Genomic DNA, 24908 nt, shown 5'->3' on the forward strand with positions numbered 1-24908 from the left:
TATGAATATTAGAACACGCAGTACATATGCGTATGAAAGCGATATTTTTTTTTTTTTTGTCCCCCGAATTTGTGTACTCAATTTTATTTTGTTGACGTTTGTGAATTTGGCTATCTGTTACCGGACAGTTGTTGATTACCCCCTGACATTTAATTTGCAAAATGACAAAAGCCCAGAATAAAAAAAAAAAAGCTGCCAGTTAGCACCTAATGAACTAAATGTAGTGGGTGCGTGTGCATATGAATGTTTGTGCGCGAGTGTGTAGTCTAATGGCAGGCATGTGGTTTCATGGTGTATAAACTTGTACGTATTGCCTCAATGGCATCCGTGTTTTGGTTGATGCATGGTATTATATCCGGAAAGGCCGAAGTCGAATCTGGGAGATGGTGCACGGCATTATGGTGCCTTGTGCACCACGCGTGTAACGACACGGCCACAATTTGGGCTCCCCCCACACCTCTGAACAATGTCTAATCTGGTGAGTGCGTGGTAGTAAACAGCTTTGTGCATCATGCATATAATTTAGGTTATTTTATGAAATCATTTGGGAGTTATAGTGGTGAGTGCGTTGTAGATGATTATATACAATGACCTAAATTATATGCATGATGCATAAAGCTGATTATTGGTGAGTGCGTGGTAGTAAACAGCTTTGTGCATCACGCATATAATTTAGGTCGTTGTATATAACCATCTGTGAGTTATAGTGGTGAGTGCGTTGTAGACTAAACCATTGTGCACTACGCATATAATGAGTCGCCATGCATGCAATGGATGTGAATGCTTTTGTGTTTGCGTGGGTGCGTCGTTTGTTTCAATGCCCGTGCATGACGACTAAATTCCGTTTGACTGTGTGAACTATGTTTTTAAAACTCCATTACGAATAATACGAATCGTTACGCAGGTGATATAAGCATGGAAGACGGAGGGAAAAGCCAACACTGTGTGATGGATGAATCCCAAGACGGTCCAAGCATTTGGTTTACGGAATGTGACCCATCGATAAAACCAACTGTCGGACAGGAGTTTGATACGTTGGAAGATGGCATTGCATACTACAAGACATATGCATCCGTAACTGGATTTGATGTGCGCAAGAGTTCCGACATTAAGAACCGGTACGGGATCATCTTAAAGAAGAAACTAGTGTTCAATCGTGAAGGGTATAAGGATGCAAAACCACCCACCACAGCAGAGCAAAATACCACAGCACAACCAAAACGACGACGCCCATCTAACAGGGTTGGGTGCGTGGGTGTGCGTCCATAGTGAATCAACACTTTATCGAGGAAAACAGATCAACACCATATCGGTCCAAGAATGGACCATGAATGTTGGATAACTTCGAGCGACATAACCCCATGGATTGCAAAAAAATATTACTGAAACAAAAAAATCAAAAACAATATTACGCATGAACGTATACGGGTGGGAGAAATTATTAATAACATGATACGGTCTACAACTGACAACATCTGGTCCCATCTGTTATCTACTCAAACAAATACATGCCTATTATACGTCCACGCATATTTTTGAGAGGAAAAAAAAACGTGAGTGCATATTCTTTTTGATCGCATGTGCGTATGCAAGGAGCGACCGACCGTAGAAATAAACTGATACGGTCGTCATCTGAAAGCGCCTCGTCCCTTCAGTTAACTAATGTAGCTACTGCATATCAAATTCCGTACGTAGAAATGATTTTATTACCAAAAAAAAAAAAAAAAAAAAAAAAAAACGGTGCTTGATTGCAAACTGTGCGTGTGCGTACATAGTGACTCAAACCTTGGTGTGGTGAAAAATATTAATGGAAAAAAAAATCAAAAGTGCGTTCCTGTAAAATTACGGATGAGCGTATACAACGAGCGCCCGAAATTAGTAATAGAATCATACGGTAAACATCTAATAGCCTCAGGACCAACCGGTTACCTAACCCAAAAAGAGTATTATACGTACGGCCATAAATTTTCAAGATTAAAAAAAAAAAAAAAACAAGAAAATTACGAAAACAAAAAAAGTGAGTGCGTATTCTTTTTTAACGACTGTGCATGTAGACTGACATTCCTGCAACCGCTATAAAAAATAAATGCAACATAACCAAACATCGTTAATACGGAAAAAAGTTTACGTGGATAATCAAGATAAACACACCAAACAACAATGCAATGACGACACGAGTCTACACTTTCCATCATCCCCCCACACTCCAAAAACAAATTAAAGAATAATATCAACATAACCCCAACTGCCAACCCGTAACACCACTGTTTCCCGTACCCCCATTCCGGCCACCGCCCACCATCCCACCGCCCACCATCCCACCCCCCTCCCCCCCCCCAAACATACTCCAAACACACAGAAAAAGAAACACATAAATCACCCCCCGGCCCCCCCCACCACCACACAACCCCCCGAAAAAAAAAAAAAACCCAACCCCCGGACTTTCGACGACCCATTTAACCATACCCTCTCACTACACCAAAACAGCAAACCCACACAGCCCATCCCAGAAATTTCCCGGTAAAACACAAAAAACCACCACAACCATGGAATCCCCAATCCGGCCACCGCCTCACAAACCCCCAACCCCAAAACAAACTCCAAAATTCATAGAATCGACATACAACCCCCCCCCCCCCTCCCACGATACATGCAAAAGCCCCATCCACCGGCCGCCCACCGGCCCACTCCAACCCCAAACCCATTTCACAGACGGCTCTCCGCTGGTGGGCACTGAATTTCTTCATTGGTCTCACGAGATGAGATGGCGAAGCACGGATCTTCAATGGCGGGAACAAACCATGATCGACCTCGTCAGGCTCCACATCTGAACCATCCGCAACGGGGGGTTGACGTACCGGCTCAACGGGAATCTCACCCCCCACAGTATCGGGCAACTCTGAAACCGCTTCTGCCGAAACTGTCCCCCCATCTCCCGCAACATCGGCCGCATCAGCCACAGGCGAAACTGCCACCCCATCTGCCGCCGCTTCTGCCGCAGCAACATCAAACGGCACTGCAATACATACCACACACAAACCAAACTAACAAAGACGAAACCATATTCCAACCACAAAATGACAAAATAAAATAGACATAAAGCATGAAGCCACACACCTATATAGACCCACAACCCCACCCCCCCGCAGTCCACCCCACCACCACCACACAGACACAGAAAGACCCCCACCACAGTGAAGACAATAAACCAGTAACAAATACATGCACCAAGTTGCAACCCCGTCCCGCACCAACCAATACTGATTTACCCTTTAAAACTCTATGGGTATTAGAACATGTAAAAAAACCTACTGTGAACAGTAAAATCAACAATAAAATAACACACTGACATGCACAAGGGCAAACAGCAAACGCACACACCATCTTCAACAAAAAAACTGTGAACACTTCATTACAGTGAAGACAATAATTCAGTAACAAATACATGCACCAAGTTGCACCCCCGTCCCGCACCAACCAATACTGATTTACCCTTTAAAACTCTATGGGTATTAGAACATGGAAAAAACCTACTGTGAACAGTAAAATCAACAATAAATAAAACACTGACATGCACAAGGGCAAACAGCAAAACGCACACACCATCTTCAACAAACATACTGTGACCACTTCATTACAGTGAAGACAATAAAACCAGTAACAAATACATGCACCAAGTTGCAACCCCGTCCCGCACCAAATAATACTGATTTACCCTTTAAAACTCTATGGGTATTAGAACATGGAAAAAACCTACTGTGAACAGTAAAAACAACAATAAAATAAAACACTGACATGCACAAGGGCAAACAGCAAAACGCACACACCATCTTCAACAAAAATACTGTGAACACTTCATTATCATCGAACACATGCGATACCAACAACCCATTACTGTACTAAACCTCCAAAAAACAAAGGGTATTAGAACCTGTTTTCAATTCCTAATAACAATGAAAAAAATCCACACCCTAGACGGAATTAAATTACAATAAACATAGACATTCAACACATATGCAATCACCACTGATTCCAAAAACCAGAAAAAAATAAGACACAGATGTGATGCAATATAATCCATGATTTGTAGTGAAGATTAACATTTCTTTTGGTGTAATGACTGGATTTCTGTGTTGTTGGATGGTATTTTCTATCTATCTAAGAAGCTTATCACTTCTGGCAGTACTAATTTAGTCTAAAAATCAGAATTTACCACCCCACGGTCCCCAAGCACCACACGTCCCCCCGAAAAAAAAAACCCCATCCCATTCCGGCCACCCAATCCCGGCCACCACCCATCTATCCGTACCCTCATACCACCCCCAAACGACAAACCCACAAACCCCCCGTCATAAATTCCGGTGAAAAAAAAACACCGCCCCCAACCATGGCAACCACAAACCGGCAATCGCCCCACTATCTCACTCCACCCCGCAAACAAACTCCAAAAACCCATAAAAAATCAACACATGCAACAGCTCGAACCACCCACCGCCCCCCGGCCCACCACCACCACACCAGACCGCCCGGAGAACACCCACACCACCGGACAGCCCACCAATCCAGACCCTCACCCCTATCCCCAAACAAAAACCACACATTACGAAAAAAAAAAAAAAAAAAAAAAAAAAAAAAAAACGGACCACGAAATCGGACTCTCCCCACCCCCAAAATAGAACCCCCACGCCGCCGCCCCCCGCAACACACACTGTACTCCATAGCCAACCCCCACAAAATATAAACCATACACTACACACCAACACTCAAATACACCGGGAAAACACAAGTATGAAAGCAAAAATACCTTGAATAGGAACGGGTGCACCACCCCTACGCCGCTTCGCACTCCTCGAACGCGTCCCTGCCATCGCCAACGTCCGCCCAAGCAACAAACCCCGGCCTCGCCTGAAGAACCGTGCGGGAACGAAGAAGAAGCTTCTGGTTGAAGCTTTACACTGAAACGACGGCGCCCTGTTCTTGAATCAGACAAATCCTACAATTAATACCCACTATCACACATCCCCACGAATCAAGCAATTGACATTAATAGACCATTATAAAAATACAATAATACCCCTCAGCTTACCACACAAGAGAACACACGTGTAACAAAATTCATCTCATCATCACCGTTTAAAAAATATAACAAAGGGCCCAGATTGTAACTCACAAACACACCTAAATATGGGGGGTGCATCAGATCCAAAATCTATATATATATATATATATATAGGGTTGCATTCAAATACAAACCCCCTTAAAATACAAACACCCTTAAAACACAAACTTGAGCTCGTGCACACATTAACATACTTAAATACACAGAGGGCGCACTGCCAATAATTTCAGGAATTAGCTCGTGCACACATTAACACACTTACATGCACACAGTGTGTACACTACTATAAAAAACGGTTTTAACGTCGGTTAAAATACCCCATTTAACGTCGATTATCTTTCGACGTCGACTTTAGAGACATAGTAAGTAAATGATACGACGTCGGTTAAAATAACGATGTCGTATGTTTTTTTAAATTAAATTAATTAACATACGACGTCGGCTTTTAGGGTAAAGCCGACGTCGTATAGTATTTATTTATTTTTTTAAAAAAATAATTAACATACGACGTCGGCTTTTAGGGTAAAGCCGACGTCGTATATTATTTATTTATTTTTTAAAAAAATAATTAACATACGACATCGGCTTTTACCTAAAAGCCGACGTCGTATAGTATTTATTATTTTTTTAAAATAATTAACATACGACGTCGGCTTGTAGGTAAAAACCGACGTCGTATGTTAATTTATAAATTTTTTAAAAACTATACGACACCGACTTTACCCTAAAACCCGACGTCGTATGTTATTATTATTTTTTTTTTTTTGTTTTATGGTTTCTACCCCAACCTGTATCAATTTTCTGATCCTGCACAGCTAGCAATTTAACATTCAATATCAACTAATTCATTAAACTAATTCAAATTATTAAACATAAAACTAATATAAAGAACACAATTGATTAAGCTAATTCAAGCTACTAAACATAAAACTAATATAAACTTAGACCAAACTACTAAACATCAAGCCAATAAACATAAACTAATTTTAAACGTAAAGTATCTACTAAGAAGCGTTTTATTAACCCATTCATCAATAAGAAACTTAGACCATTTGTCTCGAACTTCATCAATCTCTTGTTTGTTGTAGGGCAATCTTCCTTGTCTTTCCAAAGCATACAAAGTTCAAATTAAAAGAAATAAAAAATAATATATAAGCAAGTATTTTTAAAAATTTGAAGAAAAAAGATATATTATGAAATTACTTGCCTTATCCATTCCTTTGCTTAGGTTGTTGGAAACAATTTCCAACATGAACTTCATCACATAATAACCACATTCGGTGGTTCCTTTTTGTATAGCACACTAAATTTGAATTACAATAAAATTAAAATAAATTAATAAAAAAAAATAAGTTTGCATGTTTTACAAAGTGAATGAAGTACTTACCGAACATATAGTCCATTTTGGTAAACGATTTTGTTTCTTTCCACTCATCATGTTTGTTGCAGTCATACACCTATTAATATAAGACATAAAATATATATAAATACTTAGCATCACTAGTTTAATGATAATTGTTAATTAATTATATAAATTTACATACGTTTCCATTATATGTTTAATGTCTTCACGCGACCCATGACCAAGTGAATCAAATCAAAAAATTTCATTTAGTCCAGGACAAATCGCCATCAACATCCAATGTTCACTACAAATAAATATTTATTAGTTTTAAGTGAATATAATATATAATAAAACTATATTATATATAAGTATTTTTACTTAAAACGTAATTAATACTTACTTGAGAACATATGGGGCTAAGTATACAAATTTCTTCCCAGACTGCATGGTGGCATTTATATACGATTTTCTGTCCTCCATATTATTCATTTGTGGTTGAATCCAATAGGGATCTAGGAAGCCATACGTATTTTTTGATGCCAGCTCAAAACTAATGTAAATACCCCTATTCACAAACACAACCAATTATATATAGATTACCGACTATATAAATATAAAACTATTATGAATAAATAATACTAAAGAACTTATTACCTCATAAAGAACTGAACTAGAGAAACATCGATGGTCTCCATTTTTAAGAAACGCATTATCTCATCACTTGTAAGGTATAAGTTATAGTCAATGTTGCCCATAATACCACGAGCCACATGGACCACAAGATGGTGTTCAAAACGGCAAGCTATTGAAAAGGCCTTTTTGCATCCATCAGTCAAAGAATCTGGATCAGCTATAGTGAATTGTTGATGTACGGATTGCACACCCGATTGAAAAGTCAATTTGGTCTTTTCTTTTGACTGTGAATTATAATACAAGTAAGAATTGTTATTTTAAAAAGTAAAGTACTTACTATTTTAAAATAGAAATATTTTCAGTGTACATACCGCATCAGCTTCAATACATAACTCTACCAGCTTCTTTGGCCAAGCAATAAAGTGTTGAATTGCATCACCTACAAGCTGAACCTCACTGGTGGAGATTGGTACATGTGCACTTGGATCACTAACTTCATTTACGCTCACCTTCACATGATTTATATCCAGTACAACCTCATGAACATGTCCACCACTGTAAGCTATCCCATATGCCATGGCTGCCATCCTCTTCTTACCTCCTTCTTCGTCTCCGCCGAAAATGAAGAAGGGAGGACTTTTTTTTTTTTTTTTTTTAATAAAAATGCCTCCTTCTTCGTCTCTGGCGGAGAAGAAGAAGGGGGAACTATTTTTTTTCAAAAAAATTAAAAAATACAGAAGATGGCAGCCATACTGCAATCATTTTATTTATTTATTTTTTAAATGACTCTAACTTCTAACCTAAAGTTTAGGGGTGTGATTGACCCCTTTTCCTATAATTTAATATACCTTTAAAAGGTTCTTTGTATATATAATGGTGCAAATCCATTTGTTTTTTCAATGTGGGACAAAAGATACTTTAAAGCCTTTCACTAGTACAAAAAATATCAATAAGATCGTATAAATCGCGTCCAAAGTTACAACTTTGGACGCCGAATGTGTAGTGCGGTGGCAATTTTGTAATTAAATTGCCACTATATTTTTTTTTTTGTTTTTAAATAAATCGCGTCCAAAGTTTCGAACTTTGGACGCGAATAATTTAATGAGACCAAAGTTCGCGTCCAAAGTTGCCAACTTTGGACGCGAATGACTTAATGCGGATATAATTCGCGTCCAAAATTGGCAACTTTGGACGCGAATTAATTTTCTAATCTACCCCCAAATCCAGTTCAGCCCGCTCTCCGCCCTAACCCCCCAAATCAGACCTCTCCGTCTCCTTCCTCCGTCCGCTCTCCGTCCTCCGTCCGGTCTCCGTCCTCCGTCCGGTCTCCGTCCTTCAATTCGCTCACCGGTGCTGCTCACACCCGCCGTTCATCGTCCGCCGGTCGTCGCTGTTGCTCGCACACCAAGCACCGCCGGTCTCCGCTGCTGCTACCACGCCAACCACCGCCGGTCGCCGCTGCTACATCGCACGCCACCACCGCCGCTGCTACGAACGCCGGACGCCGGTCGCCGCTGCTACATTCCCCGCCACCACCGTCGCTGCTACGAACGCCGACAGATCGAGGTACGGTGAGTTTGTTAATTTTTTTTTTTTTTTTTTTCGAAAATCATTAATTATTTTAATTTTTTTTTTGCTATTTGTTATTGTTGTTTATTGTGTATTATTGTATATTTGTTATTGTTGTTTATTGTGTATTATTTGTTATTGTTGTTTATTGTGTATTATTTGTTATTGTTGTATATACAAATTTGTTGTGTTATTTGTATTATTTGTTTATAGAGATTGCACCTTTACCGTATAATTTTATAAATGTTTTAATTTGGATAATGTTGTTACTTGGTTAAAATATTAAAAGTTATTTTAGTAGTTGTGGATCAAAGGTTATTGTAGCATTGGTGGAAGAAAATTACCTACATTGCATTTGATGTATTCGTAAATCATTAATTATTGTATTTTTTGTTTATTGTATATACAAATTTGTTGTGTATTATTGTATAAGTTAGACATTGTTGACAAATTCGTTGTGTATTATTGTATATGTTAGGTATTGTTGATAAATTTAGTTAAAGCTTTAATTTGAACCTTTAAGTTATAACTTAAGAAACTAACTCATTTATCATTTCTTAAATGTTGTGTGACAATATATAGGAGATATGGATCGGAGTTGGATGTATAAAAAACGCAATACACTTGAATATGTTCATGGGGTTCAAGAGTTTGTTAAAATTGCCGAGGAATATGCAAGTAAAATTGGTGAAAATTATATAGTGTGTCCTTGTTATGATTGTAGAAATCTAAAAAAGTTTCGTAGTTCTGAACAAATTAAGGAACATTTGATACGTCGTGGTTTTAAGATAGGATATGACCGGTGGATATGGCATGGTGAAACTGTCCTTACTAGTAACAGTACAAATCAAAGAGAATGTAGAAAAAATCAAGAGAAAGATCAAAGTAATGAAGATAATGTTAGAAATGATGGAGACAATGATCGGCTAGATGAATTGATGCGGGATATGCAAGGGGATTTGAATCAAATGCCTCAAGAGTTTGAAAGTTTTTTTGAGAGTTCTGGAAAACCTTTGTTTTCTGGATGTAGTAAATTTACAAAGTTATCAGCAGTGCTTAAATTGTATACCGTAAAAGCAAAACATAGGTGGAGTGATAAGAGTTTCACGGAGTTATTAGAGCCTTTAAAGGGCATGCTTCCAAATGAGAATGAACTTCCTAGTTCAACTTATGAGGCAAAGAAAATGTTATGTCCGTTGAGTATGGAGATTGAAAGGATCCATGTATGTCCAAACGACTGTATTTTGTATTGGAATCAAAACAAAGACTTGCATGTGTGTCCAAAGTGTGGAGCATCGCGTTATAAACGAAAAGGGCTCGATGATGCATGTGAGCAGAAGAAAGGTCCTCCAGCGAAGTTGTTGTGGTATCTACCGGTGATTCCAAGATTCAAACGTTTGTTTGCAAATGCAAAGGATGCGAAGAATTTGCAATGGCATGCTAGTGGGAGAAAAGAAGATGGAAAGTTGAGACATCCTGCCGATTTTCCTCAGTGGAAGAACATTAATAAGAAGTTTCCTGATTTCGGTGCTGAAAATCGAAATCTTAGGCTTGGACTATGCACGGATGGAATGAACCCTCATGGTAACATGAGCAGTCGCCATAGCACTTGGCCAGTTCTCTTAACAGTTTACAATCTTCCTCCGTGGTTGTGTATGAAGCGCAAGTACATCATGTTATCATTGCTAATATCTGGTCCTAAACAACCAGGAAACGACATAGATGTGTACTTAGCACCGCTTATTGAAGATTTAAAGATGTTGTGGAGTGTAGGTGTGACAGTATTTGATGCTCATAGTCAAACCAACTTCACTTTACGAGCCATGCTGTTCTGCACAATCAATGACTTCCCAGCATATGGTAACTTGTCAGGGTATACTACTAAAGGGGCTAAGGCATGCCCTGTTTGTGAAGATGAAACAGTTGATCTTTGGTTGAACAACAGTAGGAAAAATGTGTTCATGAGTCATCGAACCTTTTTACCTATTGACCATCCTTATCGAAAGAGGAAAAAAGCTTTCAATGGAAAATCTGAGACTGGAGTTGCTCGCTTACCATTATCAGGGGATGTTGTTTATGATCGAGTGAAAAACATTGATAATGTGTGGGGAAAAACTTCAAAAACAAGTCAAAAGGGTATTTGGAAAAAGAGGTCTATATTGTGGGATTTACCATATTGGGAGCACTTATCTGTTCGACATTGTCTTGATGTAATGCATGTGGAGAAAAATATTTGTGATAGCATTATCGGGACATTGTTGAATATTCAAGGTAAGACGAAAGATGGTATTAAAGCTAGAAAAGATATGGTAGACTTGGGGATAAGGACTCAATTAGCAGCACAAGAATCTGGAAAGAGGGCATACTTACCTCCAGCTTGTTATACTCTGTCTAAAAAGGAAAAAACAAGTTTTTGTAGCTGTCTAAATGGTGTCAAGGTTCCTTCTGGCTATTCATCTAACATTAAAAAGCTTGTTTCAATGAAGGACCTTAAATTGGTTGGTATGAAATCACATGATTGTCGTGTGCTAATGCAACATATGTTACCTATTGCTATTAGAGGCATATTACCTAACCATGTTAGACAAGCAATTACAAAGCTTTGCTACTTTTTCAATGTCATTAGTAGTAAAGTTGTTGATCCTGAGGTGTTGGATTCTTTGCAAGCTGATGTGGTAGTAACTTTATGCCAGTTTGAAATGTATTTCCCTCCATCATTTTTGGATGTTATGGTGCATTTAACAGTTCACTTGGTGTGGGAAATTAAAATGTGTGGTCCTGTATTCTTGAGGTATATGTATCCATTTGAGAGATACATGGGAATTTTGAAAGGATATGTGAGAAATTGATATCGGCCAGAGGGGAGTATAATTGAAGCTTATGGTGCTGAAGAAGTGATTGAGTTCTGTACTGATTATTTGGCTAATGTTCAGTCCATTGGTGTTTCTAAATCACGTCATGAGGGAAGACTCACAGGAAAAGGTACCATTGGATTTAAAACACATGTCCCAAGTCAAATAATCAGAAATCAAGCACATCATCTCGTACTGCAGCAGCTTTCTGAGGTTCATCCATATTTGGAACAACACTTGTCTATTATAAGGCAACAAAATCCTTCTAAAGGTGAAATGTGGGTGACAAAAGAACACAATTCTACATTTATCACATGGTTCAAAGATACAGTGATGCAAGAGTTATCTCAAGTGCCAAATAATATCACTGAAACCATTAGATGGTTATCGTTTGGCCCTAGATTTGTTGTGAGCACTTATGAGGGATATGATATTAATGGGTATATGTTTTACACAAAATGTCAAGATCAAAAAAGTGTAGTGCAAAATAGTGGAGTGACATTAGTAGCACAATCAATAGAGTATTCTAGTGCTAAAGATACTAACCCGGTAGATGCTACTATGTCATACTATGGAGTCATTGATGAAATCTGGGAACTTGATTATAAGGTGTTTAGGATTCCTCTATTCCGATGTTCTTGGGTTGATAACAGGCGGGGTGTCCGTGTAGATGATTTGGGTTTTACCTTAGTTGATTTTGGTCGGCTTGGATATCATGATGAACCGTTTATACTTGCATCTCAAGCTAAACAAGTCTTCTATGTTTCTAATCCTATTGATAGTAAGTGGTCAATTGTCTTACAAGGCAAAAGAAGTATTGTTGGTGTTGGTGATGTTGTTGATGAAGAGGAATATGACCAATTTGATGAAACCCCACCATTTTCTATTGGTATTCAACATGTGACTTTATGTGAAGATAACATTGATACTAATTACATGCGCACTGATCATGAAGAAGGGTTGTGGATTGACCACCCGACAGTATAATTTCTATAATGTAATCTTATTATTATTCAAATAACATGGTTATATTTTATAAGATGTTCTTTATAACATATTTATCTTATGCATGTGCAGGTATATATATACATGGCTGACGATCACACAGATCCGTTGGTGGAGGAATCTTCAAAGGGAACAGAGAACAAAGTGCGTAAAGCAAGAGGAGCTACAACTTGTAGTAAAATCTTAAAGAAGAGACCAGAGGATGAGTCTAAGGTAATTGAGTTTGATGAGAAGAATAGGCCTTTTGGGCCAAATGCAAGGAAGTACTCAAATTACCTTGGCCTTATGGTTCGTACTCACATAGACATAAACATTCCACACTGGCGTCTTGTTCCAACTGCGGTTAAAGATGCAGTCTGGGATGAACTTAAGGTAATAGTCAATAATTTAATTTATATATTGATCATTATTTCATTTTAGTTTTGAGTTCATTAGTTTATATATGTTAATGTCAATAAAGGCCTAATTATTTCTTATTTTATTGTTGTTTTTCAGAAAGAGTTTAATCTCCCTGAGTCAAGAAGAAGTCATATTTTGGTCCATGCACGGATACGTTCGAAAGATTTCAAAACAAGATTGGTGCGTGACTTCATCAACAAACCGAATGAAAAATATAGCTCTCCCTGTGAGTTATATAAGTTCATGGATGAAAAAAAATGGGAGCAATTTGTAACCACGCATGAAAGTGAAGCTGCCAAGGTACATTACATACTTTACATCCTTAATAATCATGTAACATGGTTATTGTTAACATATTATTAAATAATAACTTTTATTTTTAGGCCAACAGTCAAAAGTATAGGGAGTTGCAAGCGCGAAATGTGCATCCTCACTATTTAGGGTCTACGGGCTATGTTGGAAAGCAGTATGAGTGGTTGATGTGCGACCCATTGTCTTCACAATCTTCTTGTGCGGCTATTACCTCGACCATATCATCTACTGATCGTAGTTTGGATTGGGTTCGAGCGCGATCTAAAAAATCTGAAGATGGAAGTTATTACATTCCCAATGAAAAAACGAAGGGAGTGTTTGGATAAAATTGTAAGTAATACAAATACTTTAAATATATATATTATTGATGAGATTACTAGCTAACATGTAAATTTTAAATCTTTTTTTTTTTGTTGAAATATAGGTTGAGAAGTGTGAAGAGATAAGTCAAGGCTCATTCCAACCCAAAAGGCAAAATGATGTATTGACAACAGCTCTTGGCACCAATGAGCACGGTGGCTATGTGAGAGGTGTTGGAGTGTACTCCAATATTCGGGATGTGTTTGGTAAACCGGAGAGCATAAGTCGTGGAAATTCAGCTGGGCTTGTTTCAGTTAGTGATATGGAGAAGATCATAGAGAAGAGAATATATGACAAAGTGGCTGAAAAGATTAGAAAAGAAACAATGGAAGATATGCAGCCCAAGTTTGATTTGATGCAATCCCAACTGGAATATTTGATGAAGAATGCACAAGCAAGTCCAAAAGTTGGCACACCAACTCAGAGCAGTTGTCATTCTATTGATCAAGTCAACAAACTTAAGGTAATATTGAATATCTTTAATATTTTGAATATTTGATATTCGATCTAATTGTTATTATGTCTTTTACTTTTGATTCATAGGAAAATCCAAAACAAACCCGAATGATGAATTTTGAAAGTGGTGATCAATCTGCTGTCCAATTACGACCACTTCTTGTTGATGATGATACACTGCAGCAATTGGGAGATGAATCTAAGAGAATGATAAGACTTATTAAGAACATACCTTTCGATTTAGATTACATTAACGTGGATCTAGATGAGGCAATCTTCCATCATCAAGATGTGGATTTCATTCACGTGCTGTTTCAAGATATTAAAGACTTGTTGAAGATGCGATGGCTTGATGTGACCATATTACAAATATTCATAATGTAAGTATTTTTTATAATGTTTTTATATTTAAAAACTTGTCTTTAGTCGTTCATTTTTATTAATTATCTATATATATATGTTGTAGATGTCTTAGTCAGATGTGCTCCAAAATTGGAGTTCATACAATTGGATTCCTCTGCCCAAGGACTATTTGTGCTGCCTCTGTACTTGCAGATATTGATAAGGTCACAAAATATCTTGTGAATGCCATGGTTGAACAGACGAATCGACACTTCATTTTAGCTCCATACCATGAAAAGTAAGAAAACTAAATTTATATTTTTAATTATTTATTTAACTTAATTGCATTATTTGTGAATAGCACTTAACATATTTATTTAAATGCCTTAGGAATCATTGGATGCTTCTAGTTATTTCTGTTCGATTAAGAAAAGTCTATGTATTAGACTCCATTGCATTAAGTGATCGCGAGTTTGCGATTAAGGCCACATTGAATGTGTAAGTACACACAGATATATATATATATATATATATATATATATATATATATATATATATATATATATATATATATATATATATATATATATATATATATATATATATTATATTTTGAGAATTATTAACCACTATTGTTTATAAATTATTTATGATTGTATATTATAGGGCATTTCGATCGGTTGAAACTTTAGGAGGGAGAAGACCTAAAAACAACGTTGATTGGGTTCACATTGAGGTATATATATCTTTCATATTTCATATTAATATTTTTATTGTTTAACATATTAATATATATACATATTTTCTAGTGTCCTCAACAACCGGGTGGTGTGGAGTGCGGGTATCATGTGATGAGATTCATGTATGAAATATGCACTCAATGTTGGGATTCTGATGATTTAGATATGGTATGTAAAATTTATTAAAAGTAAATAGTTTTAAATTACACTTTAGATTGTCAAAAAAAAAAAAAAAAAAAAAATTACACTTTAGTAATGGTTAAACTAATTACTTGATTATTTTAAATTTTTGTAGGAATTATTCTTTAATAGAAAGCCTTATTCAGAAGCGCAAATTGATGAGGTTCGTGAGATTTGGTCTAAATATTTTACCGAAGAATGCATATAAATTTTTGAACTATGAATTGTTGGTACTTATCTAGTTTAGCTTATTGCATAAGTGTTGAAGTAGTGTAGTTTAAATGTGTTGAAAACTTTGAAGTGTTGGCAATTATGTATTGAAAACTTTGAAGTGTTGTGAATTGAATGTATTGGAGTTTAATTTAGTAGGGCTAAAGTGTTGGCGTAATGATGTATTGAACTTTATTAGTTGAAAGCGTTGAAGTGGTATGTAGTGGTTGTGAGTGCATGTTGTGGATAAACATAATATTTTCTGTACAGAAAAAAACTGGAATTATTAACAAATTATTATAAAATAAAATAAAAATACTACAATTCGCGTCCAAAGTTCTTCAACTTTGGACGCGAATAATCATTTTAATCACAAGAAGATGATTAATCGCGTCCAAAGTCGAAGAACTTTGGACGCGATTTACAGACTTTGCGCGTCCGAAGTGGACCAACTTTGGACGCGCAAAGTCAATGTAATGAGATTAATCGCGTCCGAAGTTCTTCAACTTCGGACGCAATTAATCGTTTTTCGCGTCCAAAGTAGCTTCGGACGCTGATTGTATATACAATCAGCGTCCCCGCCAACTGCGTCCCATCTACTTTGGACGTGAATGAGCCTCAACTTTGGACGCAAATGACTGTTTTTGTACTAGTGTTTCCACCTTCATTTTCCAACTCAAATGAGTTTACTTTGAAAATCAATTTCTTATTCACTCATTATCCGTTTTGAGCGTACAATATAGCAATATCTTTGTCTCATTGTGAAGAACCCGAATCCACTTTAAACCGATCCAAATCGAAAGTGCACCCACATATATTTGTACCACAAAATAGCTACTTTCAATGTCAATTTTTACTATTTTTTCCAAAATGAAAATCCTGAAGTTCACGGTTTCAATTCTTGTCAATACGTTTTTAGTCGAATTTATCATATGTGGTTAAATAGTAAAAAAGTAATGTTACCATTTGATTCCACTTTCTATTTTTCACCTACTTTTTTGAGTACTATTGACTCTGTTACAATGTTGTATATGTTCATAACTACTTTCCCAAACTCAACCTACTGAAGCACAAAGAGTCAATACCGCCTCACTGGGATCGAACCCATCCATGACCTCCCATTTGGAATCGGATAGCCACTTCGTGTCACTAGACCACAAGGTCATTAGCCCCTCGGTCTTATTTTATTTGACTTATTTACTATTCACTAGTCAATCTAATTCTTCTTTCTTTATTTATTTTCTTTAACATTGTCTTATACTCTATAAATTGTAAATTTGATTTTTTTTTTTTTGTATTTAATAGTACTTTTGATGTAGTTTCTAAATATATAAATTTTATATATTAATACTAAATTAAATATACAATAAATTGATTTGTAAATAACTTCAATCAAACCTTATTAATCGAATCATACACATAAAATTGGACGCAAAGAGTTATATATAAAATTTTGACAATGTTATTTTCAAAAATTGTATTATAGTTTTATTTTAATATTTACAAAAATATTGCTAAAAGATTGGAATGTAATACATGATTTTGAGGAATTATTTTGAATTGATCTACAAATAATTCGAATCAAGTCAAAATAAGTTTGGTATCTCCTAAATGTGAAGATAAATTTTATATTTTTATACACTCAAAATGGTTAATGAGTGAATAATAAATAAATTTGTAAAGCGTACAATGAACTTGGAAAAAATATATTTGAAATTAGCGAATCAAACCACACTAAAAAATTGAGTCCAACCAATTAGCTAATCTAACACATAGATCATGGCCTTATAATTCTATATATTCTCTCTTATTTTATCACTGTGAGACTCGACAGTCTGTTATTTTCTCATCAATTAATTTTGTTAAAAAAATTAATTAACATAATTGGTATTACCATAGAATCATAACAATTAAATTACCATGCAAGTAATTTCAGATATTTGATTCACTTAAACTTTCTTAGTAAAATTTGTAAATCTCCAATATACACTTATCACATATAAACATTAAATATTAACTCAGACCAATAAGACAAAATGATGAAACAAACAATAAAACTCTTAGAATAACCCATTCTTTTGTACGGTATGTACATACAATATAAAATATTTATTATATATGCATAATGCAATCAGTAGAATGCATTCGGCAACAAAATACATACAAAAGAAAGTTTACCAATTTTTTTTTTTAAAAAATAGAAGCATATAGACTCTTTTTGGTGGGTTGCGATATTTCGTGGTCAATTGAGATATTCTCTTTAATGGTTCAGTGTTATTTCTCTTTAACACAAGAAACAAATATGATATATTATTATTTTTTTTTTTTTTTTTGGAAGGGAATATGATATATTTAAAAGAAAGTATGTTTTATACTTTTTTAATCACCTTGAAAACAAATTGGCCAAATTTATTTTCCTTGATTTTAAAGAATTTAATTTTTAATTGACTCGAACTTACCCAAGTCAAAGACTTAATCAGGAAATAATTTTTTCAGATTTTAAATTTCAAAAACGTTTAAACTTTCTTAATTATTAAATGTCATCTGAATAAATTTTGAAAAATGTATATCTTACACTGGAAAAGTATGTGTTTGGACTAGTATAATCATATACTTTTTTTTTTTTTTCAAAAAGTGTGAAATATATTAGTAAAAGGTTGTATTGGCATGTCTTCTAGTGTCTCAAGTTAGATCATGTTGTTCGTCATATTGAGTATGTAGGGATGGCAATGTTTTCTGTCTCCGTCTCTGTCGGGGGCGGGGACGGGGACGAGAAATTTTTGAAACTTCTTGACGGGGACGGGGATATCTCTCCCCGTTCTGCCATATATATATATATATATATATATATATATATATATATATATAGAGAGAGAGAGAGAGAGAGTGTGAGAGAGAGAGGATCCAGATCAGGTGAGGACCTAATCTTAGGTGAGGACGTGAGGACTAATCTTGTGCGTTTGTTTTTTTATTTGGATGACCCAGATTTGAGTTCTTGAGATGATATGGATTGATCTTTTTTGTTAAAGTGGGGTAGTAGTGTCTTTTTCTATTTTTTTTAAGTGTGAACACATGTGTAATCCTTGGCCAAATTGGTTTCCTATTTTCTTGGATCATCACCGTTGTAATTTGGAGCCGCGATTTCTTCATCATTGATTGAGTGTTCGCCCATGCAAACTAATCAGTATGTTTTATTTTTTTTTGCTCGTTCTTTTGAGTATAATATTGTCTATATTTGGATTGTCGTGTATATGTATAAATGCATGGGTAGTACAATTGTGCATTTGTGTGTGCTGATTGTGCAACCTAGTGTTGTATGTTGTGCACAATAGGCTAGAGAGTTGTGCATTATAGCACATAGTTCAGTGCATCGTAGGACATTGGGATATCCACTGTATGATTTTTTGGCGGGGTTTGAATGCACAACAATAAATTTATCGATGCACAACACTCAGTATAAGAATGCACAACATTTTGTATAGGAATGCACATCTTTTAATAAGACTGATTTACCCTAAATTTATATATTTTATTATTTTAAAGGGATTTGTTTTCTTAATCCGTGTGATTTTTTCGTTTTAATCTCAGCCATACATCATTCTGATTTAATGGTCTAGATTAGTCCTCACGTCCTCGCGATTAGGTCCTCACCTGATCCGGACCCTATATATATATATATATATATATATATATATATATATATATATATATATATATATATATATATATATATATATATATATATATATATATATATATATATTAGGATCATATGAGAACACTTGTTTAGGTGAGAACGTGAGAACAAATCATGTGCATCCATCTAATATTTTTTAATTGTTTAGATTAGATTAAGTGTGTGCGGACGCGAATTAAATGTGTGCAAACGCGATTAAATGTGTTTGCGCACATTTAATTCGCTTTCGCACACACTTAATCTAATTTAGACAATTAAAAAATATTAAATGGATGCACATGATTTGTTCTCACGTTCTCACCTAAGCAAGTGTTCTCATTGGATATATATATATATATATATATATATATATATATATATATATATATATATATTTTTTAAGATTATTAGAAATTTAGAATTTAGATTATTAGAATTAGAAATAAGCATGTACTTGTCAAATATGTAATGAATGTGAGTTACTCTGTCTGAGTTTTGAATGTACATTTCTGTGAGTTTTGTATGTATTGTGTCTGAGTTTTGAATTTTACATTATTTCATAGCATAAAGCATGTACTATTTCAATTTTTTTACTTTTGTATTATTAAAAATTGTATTAGTTTAACATTTTAACTATATATGGGTTGACTGGGGACGGGGACGGGGACTCCTCGTCCCCACCAAATTCCCCGCGTCCCCGTCCTCGCCAAATTCGGGGATGGGGAATTTTTTCTACTCCCCGTCGGGGACGGGGAGTATAGTCCCCGCCCCGCCCCGTTGCCATCCCTAAGTAGGGATGTCAATTCTACCCGCACCCAATGGGTTCCCTGTATACCGTTCCTATGGGTTTTAAAATACCCGCACAATTTGGGTAATGGGTGCAGGGATAGGGAGAATTTTGTATACTCAAACGGGTCCCCGCACGCGCACCCGCACTTATACACACACACACACACACAGACACACACACACACATACACACACACACACTGTTGGAAATTATGGAATTTCCGACCACCTGAAAGTGATCTTAAATCAAGTCGAAAGCAAAAAGTGGTCGGAAATGGCAATAAAGGTTTTTTCGGATACCAAAAGTGGGCGAAACAAGGCTTTCGACTTGATTTAAGATCACTTTCAGGTGGTCGGAAATTACATAATTTCCAGCAGTGACACACACTTGTGTTATTAGTATTTATTTATTATATAAATTTATGTATCTTTTATAATTAAAAATGCATAATGAATTAAACTTTTTTTATGGGCTAGTGTCTGAGGGATTCAATTGAATTATATCTAATTGTCTTAGTTTTTTTGTTTATGAAAATTAAAAAGAGTTTTTTCCCAAAATGATCCCTCGACTATCGCTCATTCTCAATTTTGCATTTCGACTTTCAATTGCACCCAATGTGGTCCCTTGACTTTTAAAAACTACCCCAAATAGGTCCTCTGTTACATTTTCCGTCAACTGGGCGTTAATGTTGGGGGTAATTTCGTCCATTCAATCTAATATTAATATTATTGTGGCTTTCATCTCCTTCCCTGGCTCGATCTCACAGGGCTCCGAGATAGCGGGCTCATCCTGTTGTCCCCAGCTCTTCTGCCACAAAACATGAGTTTTCTCACGATTCTAGACTAGTTGCAGTCCAGCATAGAAGCAAGCAACCATTACTCACAACAGATTCATGCTACTTACTGTGAACACTTTAGGTTTATCTATAACTCAATCCAGAAACTTCCAAATTCATGGAAATTTCAAGATGCTCCTCCAAACAGGACAAGAACTGAACTAATGCATACACACATAGAAGTGAGCAACTAAAATCAAGGAAAAAAAATAAAAAAACTTTTAGCACCTAAAATCAAGGAAAAATAAAAACTTTTACCACTTGAAATCACAATCAAGAAAAAAGTTCACCCAACAGAGTTGATGAAATTACTAATTTCTAGGAAATCGAAATGCAAAATTAAAAAGCTATGGCATCAAATCAAAGCAAACCTCTCTCCAACTAGCCGCCATGAACACTCTTGCTGCGATGTTGAACACTCTTGCCCCCGTGAACATAGGCCAAAGACGGTGAAGGATTCCTGCCAGAAACCACCGCTGCTGCAGAGTCCGACCAATCAGACGGAGAAACCAACTCGAACAGCAGTGGCGTCGACCTCTGGCTTCTTTCCGGCGAGGCAGCGAGCGGGGATGACGCTGGTTAACACCGGCGACCTTTAGCTGGTCCTTCTCCGGCACATAGCAGTGGCTAATAAGCTAGAGGTGTCTGGTTTTCTTGACCTGCGAAAACCGAGCCAGGGAAGGGGATGAAAGTCGAGACGGAGGGTAGCGTTGTTGCTTGCGTTGGTTGCTCGCCATTCTTAATGAGCTTCTTTATAATTTCATCAATTTTGTCTGTTCTGATGTCTTTTTTGAAGATGACAGTGACGGAGCTGGAGGTCACGGTAGTTGCAGCGGTGGATGTGGTTGGTGAGGCTATGGTGCATGCCGGCGATCTTTGGTTTTTCCACCGGAATTGACCGTCAGCGGCGAAGAAATTGGGAAAAATCCACAATAACATTAATATTAGGTTGAATGGACGGAATTACCCCAGCATTAACGGCCAATTGACGAAAAATATAACGGATGACCAATTTGGGGTAGTTTTTAAAAGTTAAGGGACCATATTGGGTGCAATTGAAAGTCGAAATGCAAAATTGAGAATGAGCCATAGTCGAGGGACCATTTTGAGAAAAAACTCAATTAAAAAGGAACAACACAAATAACATAATGAGCAAACACTTAATACAATTTATACTAACAACATAATTTTAGTTCCAATTAAAGACTAAGATCATTGGCTCTTATTAAACTTGCTAGTTCTTTTATGCGCTTTGCGCGAATGGAATAATGTCCAATGATTATTTTTAAATAAGTATTTCAAAGTATATCAATGCAATATTATATCGGAGATGTTCATGCATAGGTAGATAAATATTGAATTTGATTATTTAAATATGTAATTTAAAATTTAAAATATATAAATGCAACATAATATATGAGAGATTGATTATATTGTCACTAAAATAAATGTTTGCAACTTTGTAATAACGTCGGTCTAAATACTTAGTTTAAAAATGATAGTCTAAATAAATACTACTTTTGGTTTAAATTTCTCTAATTCTTCTTAATTCTCTTTTGGGTAGCATTGTCATTATTTTCATCTTCAGTACATGCTCTCTTTTTTTATTGGTGTGTCATGTGCAATTGGGTTACTGGTGGTAGCATAGATGGATTCATCATGCAATGAAATTATGGTGTAGGAAGCTTTAGATTTGTCTTGTTGTGTATATGATGAGATCTAATTAGTTGTACTATTAACTTTTTATCTTACAAGCACCTATTGATATTTGGTAGTGTGGTAGTTTTTCCGCTATATGTTTCATGCATTGTGAGATGTGTGTCGTAGGTTATCATGTGAAAGTATTGAACAAAATATTAATATTTATTATATTTGTATAAAACACTTGGTAAATAAATATATATAACATATTTTGTATTATAACTTTGATATTTAATTACAAGATAATGTAAAAAGAAGACAACGGACAATGTAGTTATTATAATAAATTAATAAATTTTAAGGTGATGAATCTTTGAATTGTAGAAAATAAAGATAATATAACTAATGAAATTATATCTCTTTTTAATTTTTTTATAATGAATAATTTTTTTAAATAAAGACATTATAGACATCTAATTCTAAATTAATTAAATGCATATGTATAATTTTTTGTTGTAGCTACTAATTTATTTAATTTAATAAGAGTAACAAAGTGGCGTACATACTTTTCATCAACAATAATGAAATCATTGATTTTTTTAAATTTACATTCGTTATTGAGACAAATTGTTCTGGGAGTTTGTCAATGCACAATTCTTGTCAATAGAGGATGATAATAAATAATTCAAAATATATAGTTACAAACTTACAATAGATATTGTTATAATGATATAGTAAAAATTAACTTACAAATTTCTTTTATTTCAAAAAAAAAAACATACAAATTTCTTTAGAAGTTTTCTTGCATTGATAAAATTCTGATGTGTAAACTTGATCAATTGGTGCCAGTGGGATATCAACATTGTCAATTCTTTAATTTGAAAAATGGTCCTACCATTTTAGAGTCCAGGTGTAATTTTATTTATGATTTATGATCAACAAATTTGTAGTTAGGTCATACAGGTCTTACAAGGATGTAAAAACAATTTTGTCCGATAAAAAAATAATAGTATAATATTTGTAAAGTAATGTATAATTGTAATATTATAAAAATACATACAAAAAAATATTAATACCATAACGACCTAAATCATACCAATAATGCAAAAGTATAATTGAAATATTAAGTTTTGTTCTGATCTAAATAATCAAAAGAAGATTAATTAAACGAGAAAAAAATACTTAACCTAAATTTGTTTTTTTTTTAATGCATAAAAATCAAAAAAAATTTTGAAAGCCAAAAGAATCAGATTGCATTAGCCATATCAAGCGCTAGAAAGAGAGGATGATCATCCCTCCAAACTGAACGTGCCAAGTTGGCACTTACATGCTTAGCTAGAGTGTGAGCCGCCCGATTAGCGTCCCTACCAACATATCTAACCAACGAATTCGACATGAAAGAAAACAAGTAATTACAAGAAAGCAAAACAAAACCAAGGTAGGTTCGAAAAGAACTAGCATGACTTAGACTAGAGACCAAAACCGAGCTATCCGTGTATAATGTGACCGCTGTGTAACCGTTATCTTTTAATCACGATAGTGCTTCACACATCGCCAGAGCTTCCGCCAAGAGAGGATTATACGAGCAAGTAATTGGGTCATTCGCCACTGCCAAAAAAGAACCATTCGCCACATGTACAATGAACGCATACGTGGCTGCATGTTGTGGACCGTGGAAACCTGCATCTACATAGCACACGACCCCAACAGCTGACGGGGGGACTGGGGTCGGGGCCGACGCTGCTTGCCGTACGTGAGAGCAGTTGTGCTGCTGCTCACATGCCGCCCACACCTCCCACCTAGCCAAGCTGCCGTGAAGCAGTTTGCGTGGTAATGGCAGATGGCCTTCCCACACTGCCGCATTCCTGGCCGCCCAAACATCATATAACAAACCACAAATCTGCCCCTTTGTGTCTTAAGTAGAGCCCACCGAGTCGCCAAGCCATTCTTCCGTCCATTGCACAAAACTCCTGCCGTTAAAAGAGGGGATAGGCAGTTGAGATAAATTCCAAACATGTGAAGCAAAAGAACAAGAACATAAAGCATGCATGACGGGCAAACATTAACAAGGTCCACCCTACGCTTAATCAGATTATCTAAAGTAGGCAAGATGTTTGATAGCGCTCTCCATAGGAAATTCTTCCATTTCGGGGGTACCTGGAGCTTCCAAATTCTTCCCCAAACCAACGAGTACGGGGTATTTATCTCACCCAACCTTCTGTACCCATCCTTGACTGAATAGCAACCCCTTAAATCCCCTTCCCAATACCACATGTCCTCATAGTCCATATTGATAGGCAGCTGCTTTATAAGCGCAACATCCCGTGGGGCAAAAATTTGTTGAATAAATGCATCGTTCCACCCATTTGAGATATTATCAATCAGGTCCGAAACCAGAAGAGCCTGGTTCGAGCCCGGCTGACTCGGACCCACATAGGGGTCGT

General features: G+C 35.9%; 1 protein-coding gene across 1 annotated transcript; it reads left to right on the top strand.

The window, feature by feature from the left end:
• The first annotated feature begins 9253 nt into the window (after positions 1–9253).
• Positions 9254–13325, top strand: LOC109156253. Its single transcript, XM_019304111.1, has 6 exons — positions 9254–11503; positions 11600–12127; positions 12264–12407; positions 12596–12895; positions 13019–13148; positions 13306–13325. The coding sequence occupies exons 1-6, from the start codon at positions 9254–9256 to the stop codon at positions 13323–13325; spliced, it is 3372 nt and encodes a 1123-aa protein (XP_019159656.1).
• Positions 13326–24908: the final 11583 nt, after the last annotated feature.

The sequence above is a fragment of the Ipomoea nil genome, unplaced genomic scaffold (genome assembly GCF_001879475.1).
Source record: "Ipomoea nil cultivar Tokyo-kokei standard unplaced genomic scaffold, Asagao_1.1 scaffold2705, whole genome shotgun sequence".
Lineage (NCBI taxonomy): Eukaryota > Viridiplantae > Streptophyta > Magnoliopsida > Solanales > Convolvulaceae > Ipomoea > Ipomoea nil.